The sequence below is a fragment of the Chiloscyllium plagiosum genome, unplaced genomic scaffold (assembly GCF_037043375.1).
Source record: "Chiloscyllium plagiosum isolate Xiang-an unplaced genomic scaffold, Cpla_swu_hap1 HiC_scaffold_3, whole genome shotgun sequence".
Classification (NCBI taxonomy): domain Eukaryota; kingdom Metazoa; phylum Chordata; class Chondrichthyes; order Orectolobiformes; family Hemiscylliidae; genus Chiloscyllium; species Chiloscyllium plagiosum.
In genome coordinates, this window is record NW_028270141.1 from 134,277,918 (window position 1) to 134,285,829 (window position 7,912).

General features: G+C 40.5%; 1 protein-coding gene across 2 annotated transcripts in view; it reads left to right on the forward strand.

Moving 5' to 3' along the window:
- plb1 (phospholipase B1) overlaps nt 1–7,485 on the forward strand; it is a 169,196-nt gene extending 161,711 nt beyond the window's left edge. For both annotated transcript variants that reach the window (XM_043687220.2, XM_043687221.2), the window contains exons 57-58: nt 2,465–2,539; nt 5,934–7,485. In XM_043687220.2, coding sequence (XP_043543155.2) covers nt 2,465–2,539; nt 5,934–6,122 — 264 coding nt within the window. In that variant the 3' untranslated portion in view covers nt 6,123–7,485. The remainder of the gene's footprint in view (nt 1–2,464; nt 2,540–5,933) is intronic.
- Nucleotides 7,486–7,912: the final 427 nt, after the last annotated feature.

Sequence of the window (7,912 nt, forward strand, 5' to 3'; positions counted from 1 at the left end):
ATTAAGATTATTAATATTAAGATTAAGTAGACTCAGCATGGCTTCATGAAGGGGAAATCACGCCTGATGAATTTTCTAAAATTCTTCAAGGAGGTAACAAGTAGAATAGATAAATGGGGAAACCGTGGATGTAATATGTTTAGATTTTCAGAAAGTGCCACACTTTAGACTACTTAATGAGATAAGAGCCCCTGATGTTGGATATAGTATATTAACAAGGACAGAAGATTGAGGTAAGGGGGACATTTTCAGGGTGGTAAGCTGTAAGCTCATGGACTGCCATAGGGATCAGTGCTGGAGTCACAGTTATTTACTATACAGTATATAGTAATGACTTGGAAAGTGAATGCACAAACCCCAAGTTTGCAGATGACACAGAAATAGGTGGGAAGGCAAGTGATGAGGATGACACAAAGAAACTACAGAGGGATATAGACAGGTTGTATGAGTGGGGAAAAACTTTGTAAATGGAATACAATGTGGGGAAATGTTGATTTTGCACTGTGGCAGGAACAATGTAGGAGCTGAATGTAATTTAAATAGAAAACTAATGCAAAGAGCTACCGCACAGATGGAATTGGGAGTCTTTGTCCATAACCCACAAAATGCTAGCATCCAGGTTCAGCACATAAAAGAGAAGGCATTGGAATGTTAGCTTTTATTTCAAAGAAATTGAGTACAAAAATATATAAAGTATACTTTATAGCTAATACTGTAAAAGATACTAGTCAAACCACAGCTGAAATACTGTGAGCAGTTCTGGGCCACTTATCTAAGAAAGGATATTCTGATGTTAGTGGCAAAGAAGGTTCACTAGACGGATACCATGTATACAGGGACTATCTTATGAAGAGATGTTGAGAAAGTTGGGCCAGGACTCATTGGATTTTAGAAGTATGAGCAGTGACCTCATTGAAACATACAAGATTCTTAGAGGACTTGGCAGGGTTGATGCGGAAAGGTTGTTTTCCCCTTGTGGGAGAGTCTAGGGAGAGTCTATGACAAGAGGGCATCATCTCAGAATAAGGGACTGTACATTCAAGTCAGAGATGAGGCGGAGTTTCTTCTCTGAAGGTAATGAATCTGTGAATTCTTTATTGCCGATAGCTGTTGAGACTGGGTTATTAAGTATAGTCATGATTGAGATAAACATACTTTTAATCAGTAAGGAAATCAAAGATTATGGGGAGAAGGCAGGAAAATGGAGCTGAGCATTATCAGATCAGCCATTATCTCAAAGAATGGCAGAGCAGACTTGATGGGCTGAATGAACTATTTCAGCTCCTATGTCTCTCATGGACTTACGACAATGCCATGTAAATAGATTATTTAGAGCAACATTATATTTTTCATTTAAGTAATTATGAGCTACATTTTCATATTTCAATAATGGAGTTCTCAGGCTGTTAATATTCTTAGATTTTACAAGTGTCAGCAAGTGGCTGTTTCCAGGAAAAAAAACACTTGTGCTAATAAATATGAACCTGTGCTGATGCTTTTTTTTAAACAACAGAGTTGCCAATGACCAGAAACTGAACTGGACCAGGTATTCTGTGGTTACAAAAGCAGTTCAGAGGGTGTCTGCAGCGAGTAGTTCATCTCCTGTTTCCCCAAACCTCTCCTCCATCTACGTGGTGATTGACAATACTGTGATGAGATAGTCTTCATTTGCCTGGATGAATGCAGCTCCAACAACACAAGAAGCTAAACACCATCCAGAATTTACCATCTACACGATGTAGAAATTCACCAAGGCTGCTCCAACAGCATTTTCCAAACCCCCAATCTCTATCACTAAGGCTGCACGGTGGCTCAGTGGTTAGCACTGCTGCCTCACAGTGCCAAGGACTTAGGTTTGATTCCACCCTCAGGTGACTGTCTATGTGTAGTTCGCACATTCTCCCTGAGGCTCTTTGGGTTTCCTTTGGGTGCTCTGGGTTTCCTCCCAGAGTCTGAAGATGTGTAGGCTAGGTGGAGCAGCTATGAGAAATGCAGGGTTACAGGGGTATTATGGGGGTTGGTTCTGGATGGGATGCTCTTCGGTGGGGTCAGTGTGGACTAAATGGGTCACCTAGTCTGCTTCCACACTGTAGGGTTCTAGGATGAGGACAAGGGCAGCAGTTGTCACCAGCACTTGCATGAATTCCTCCAAGCCACATATCATCCTGTACTTGGAGATTTATGACCATGCCTTCATTTTTACAAAGCCAAAGTCCTGTAATGACCTCCAGACAACACTATGGATCTCTCAACATCCCCAAGGGATTGCATTAGTTCAAATAAATAGCTTACCCCCACCTTCTCCAGGGTAATTAGGCATTGCCAATAAATGTTGTCCCACTGCCAGAGATGCCAACATTCCATTAATGTATTTTTAAAAACTTACACACCAGTCTCTCTCCTCATTCTCATTCAAACACATGCATTTTTATTTATTGATTTTTAAAAATTCTATTTCCTGCAGCTGGAACGAACTGGACACAAGCAAAATTACAATAATTTTACCCATGACCGAACCAAACTGAAGTGTCCTACCTCTGTAAGTAAACAGGTTTTATACAGTGGCTTAATAAACTGTTGGCAACTACTTCTCCCTTGTGTCGTAACAGTTAACAACTGCCAGTAGGTCAAACAAAAGACTACTTTTATAAACGTTTTAGAGATGGGCTTAGAGGGTGAGGGGGTGGGTAAGAGCATAAAATGATGAGAGGCTGTAAAATAATGGGAGAAGGTGAGAGTTGAATGCCAATTGCTTCCTTGACATCAAGACCATTAAGAACCGTTGGCAAGGTGGACAGTAGTCCTCCAACCCAAAAGCTAATAGAGCTACTTAAGTGGCCAGTTAATGGCCTCTTCCACCTGTTACTGAAGTTTTACTGCTGCATCTAGGAAGAATGCCTGAGGAAACCTAATTAGCTCCCCCAATGCAGCTCACCTTGGGCATGGTGGGAGCTAATTAGATTTATGGCATACTATGGTCTGCAGCAAAGCCCCTGGCAGTAATTGTCCATCCCTATGGTAATGACCACACCCTTCACCAAAGCATTCCTGCCTCGGATTCCCTTGACCTCTGATCCCATTTAGCTTGATGGGAGGGCTGCATCCTTCAGTGGCATCCACCTCTTCCAGGTGTAGTCCCAGCATTTGCCACCACTTCCAGTAATGCTGTTGAGCTGTTGGTTCTCCAAAAGGTGACAGATCTTAGGAACGGACACTCATGCATCCTCACTGGCAACTAATTAGGTCGCTGAATGACTGGAAAACATGACTGGTGAACCACAAGTCACCGAGGCTGTTTTCCCTGGATTCCAGACCTATCATTGGGTCCACTTCTGGTCTGATAAAATTTTAGTGTGCAGAGTAACTCTAGACACGATGCACATTTCCTTTCAATGTCTCTCTCCTCTACATCCTAGGAATAAATTAAGTTTTAAGGTTGAAATGTACTGGGCGGGTTCAGGTGAATTTCAGGATCCTTTTGTGCTTCAGTCCCATTCATAGGGTTTTCACCTCCAGCCAAGCCCATTAACTGGTTAAAGTTATTGCTAACTCTATCCAGTGAAACCAAATCACTATAATATGTGTGGGGTTGCCATAATACAGAATAGTTACGACAAAAAAATCCCACAACATTTCAGTCCAAAAAGTTGTTGATGTTGAACCTTCATCTGAGCGAATACTCCTGAACATATTTACTCACCCAGGCACAATTCTTTTTCTTAGTCTTTCATCCATTTATCTAATCCAATATATAATTCGTGCCTCAACTACAATCCCAAAAGTGAAATTCATTGCTTCTTAGCTCTCTCTGAAAAGTTATCCTGCTGTTTGTTCTAAATCCCTTACATTTTAATCTTATTTTTGTGGCCCTCATTCCAGATTCCCAATCTCCATGAAAGCAGTCAGTTTCTAGCTGCCTGTCATACACTTTCATAACTTTAAATGTGTTTATCGCATTGCTCCATAATCTGTAATGTTTTGATGAAAAATTTTAACAGCAGAGCATTGATTTTATTCTAAAACACCTTTGAAAATGTTAGCAGGTGTATCTTTTTCTGAAAGTCTGGCATATCCTTTGAAAACACCATAATTCATTACATGAATGAGGGTTTTTGGTCAATCTAGATAGTCATTACAAAATATTTCAACTGTTCATGATGTATTGAATGGTTGATATAGAAATTCTGATTCTAATACAGATAGTTCTTATGCAAATAGAGTCATAGAGTCAAGGAGTGATACAGCATGGAAACAGACCCTTCAGCCCAACTCAACCATGCCAACCAGGTTTCCAAAACTAAACTAATTCTATTTGCCTGCATTGAGCCATATCCCTCTAAACCCTTCCTATTCATGTACTGTCTAAATGTCTTTTAAATGTTGTAATTGTACCCGATCTTTACCAATTCCTCTACTGTTCCATATCCGCACCACCTTCCGCGTGAAAAAGTTTCCACTCTGGTCCCTTTTAAATCTTTCCCCTCTCACCTTAAACCTATGCCCTCTAGTTCTGAATTCACCTAATCTGGAGAAAAGACCTTGTCTATTCACCCTATCTATGTCCCTCATGATTTTATACACCTCTAAAATGTCACCCCTCAGCCTCCTAAACTCGAAGGAAAAAGTGCCAGCCTCTCCAGCTTCTAATAATTCAAATCCTTCAGTCTTGGTAACATACTTTTTTTTTAGATTAGATTACTTACAGTGTGGAAACAGGCCCTTCGGCCCAACAAGTCCACACCGACCCACCGAAGCGCAAACCACCCATACCCCTACATTTACCCCTTATTACCTAACACTACGGGCAATTTAGCATGGCCAATTCACCTGACCTGCACATCTTTGGACTGTGGGAGGAAACCGCAGCACCCGGAGGAAACCCACGCAGACACGGGGAGAACGTGCAAACTCCACACAGTCAGTCGCCTGAGTCGGGAATTGAACCCGGGTCTCTGGCGCTGTGAGGCAGCAGTGCTAACCACTGTGCCAAGTGCCGCCCACTTGTAAATCTTTTTTGTACCCTTTCCAATTTAATACTATCCTTTCTATAGCAAGACAGTACTCCAAATGTGACCTAACCAATGTATTGTCCAGCTGCAACATGACATCCCAATTCCTGTACTTAGTGCTCTGACCAAAGAAAGCAAGCTTAACAAATACCTTCTTCACCACCCTGTTTACCTGTGACCCCACTTTCAAGGAAGTATTTACCTGCAATCTGTTCGACAACACTCCCCAGAGCCCTACTATTAACTGTGTAAGTCCTGCCCTGGTTTGTCTTACCAAAATGTAACACCTCATATTTAAATTCTATCTGCCATTCCTTGGACCACTGGCCCAGTTGATCAAGATCCCATTGTATTCTGAGATAACCTTTTTTTTTTTACTTTTTATACCATCAATTTCGGTGTCATTAGCAGACTTATTGATCATGCCTCCTAAAGGTTATTAATCTCATCCAAATTGTTTATATAAATGACAAACAACAGGACCCAGCACCGATCCTTGCAGCACTCTGGCGAGCTCTCCCTGAATCCTACGTGATCTAACCTTACTAACCAGTCTACCATGTGGACCTTGTTGAAGGCCTTGCTAAAATTCAAGTAGACAAGGCCTACTGCTTTACCTTCATTTATTTTTTGGTCACCTAGAGTCATTGTATTGTTTATGTATTATGTATGCAAAGTGCATGTACAACTTTCTTATACTAACAAACCAAGATATAAAATACACAAATGTTTATTTGAATATTTATTTTAATTTCACACCTAGAATCTGTGCTCTATCTATAACAGAAGCCTTAAATCTACAGTTATCTTCATCAGGAAATGGATTGTATAATATTACAAACACATGCAGCAGTAACTTGAACATAGACCCAAGTGTCATTTAACCAAATTATTAATGTTTATTTTTATTTACACCTTTTCTAGGATGCACCCTATCTGTTCACACATAGAAACAGTGCAATCAAACCAGAAAACACATCAACAAAACCTACATTGACAACAGTGACTACTACAGCTAAAGGAGTGCCCACGGCAGAGCAAAGAGTTTGGCTTATTGTTCTAACAGCAATGGTTGCAGCGATATTAGGACAGCATTGGTCCTGGTCATTCTAAACATGAAATCCTAGAATATGGAGAATACTTAAAAACTGGAAATGAGTACAAATTGCCCCATAATGTTACTGAATTCTTTTTAATGTTGAATTGGCCTTTGTCTCTCTGCTTTTATATTTTCCCAATCAATTTGAGGTTAGAGAAGGCTGTGTCATCTATCTATTCACAGTAAAGGATATTCTATTTCCTTGGGATAAGTTTAAAAGTCCTGCATTCAATTTTTAGAAAATGGCTCTCTATATTTTGATTTTATACCATTATGCATTCCACATTGTATTTAGTCTTTTAGAAACCCAGGAGCACTGTGCTGATAGCATCAGTGATTTAGGAGAAAGTGAGAACTGCAGATGCTAGAGATCAGAGTCGAAGAGTGTGGTGCTGGAAATTCCTGATGAAGGGCTTATGCCCAAAACGTCAAAACTTCTGCTCCTCAGATGCTGCCTGACCGGCTGTGCTTTTCCAACACCACACTCTTCAGCTTCAGTGATCTGACAACTAAATTTCAATCAATTCGACTCACTCACTGTGATGACAAGAAATGACTAAAGGCACTGGATATTTGTTGAAAATTAGAGTCCCCTTTAAAACTGAAATTCTGTCAGTTTTTGTATTTAATATTTTCTGTGCAGCCTGAATTTTACAGCAGTTACTAGGCTTCTGCATATATAAACAGATAGAACATAGAACAGTACAGCACAGAACAGGCCCTTCAGCCCATGATGTTGTACCGACCACTGATCCTCATGTATGCATGTCCAGAGGTCTCTTAAATGCCCCAATGACCCTGTCTCCACAACTGCTGGATCTCCCATATATAAGAACAGTTGACAGGTTTTAAGGATCACTGAGGTCATGACTAACACCAAAGATTTATCAGGTGCTGCACTACCCTATTATGAATACAATGTTTTAAAAAAAGAGTTTTTTATTCTTAGTAGAAATGCAAACAAACCTTCAAATGGAGGTAGGAAAGGGGACATTATGGGGAGCTGCTTATAGTCCTTGTTGTATCATTCAGCTGTCTTAAATCTCTCAGCCAAAGATTGCTGGCCCTGAAATTGGGATAGGTGGGGATGGATATGGGGAGCTGCTTATAGTCATTGTTGTATCATTCAGCTGTCTTAAACCTCTGAGCCAGAGATTGCTGGCCCTGAAATTGGGATAGGTGGGGATGGACAGCTATGAGAGGATCCTGGGGTCAAGTCACCATCTAAATATCAACCCAAGGGAAAAGCAAAGATTTTTGTTATGAAGACCACCAAAGACAACCACAAAAAACTGCAACGTATCTGAAATGTGGAAGTGTGCTGCTTCTATTGCTGCATTTTGTAGAACTTTGGGATCAGTAAAGCATTCTCATCTGTCTCGGGTCATATATTTAATTCTTTTGCTTAATTAACTAAAGTACCTCATCTAAACTTGCATTTCTATAAACAATGAGAATATTGCAACGAATTGTCGACAGCCTATGTTATGTAACTGTGATCACAACACCCCAAAATCAACATACTACAAAGACCAAAGGCCCTCTCAAAGTTCCAGCAATTGTGCTGAAGACTTGTGCTCCAGAATTTGCTGCTCCCCTAGCTAAGCTGTCCCAGTACAGTTATACTATTGGTATCTACCCAACAGTGTGGAAAATTGCCCAGGTAAGTCCTGTACACTAAAAGCTAGATAAATCTAACCCAATCAATTACCACCTATCAGTCTATTCTCAATCATCAGTAAAGTGATGGAAGGGGCCATCAACTGTGCCTTTAAAGAGCTTTTGCAAAGGAATAGCCCACTGA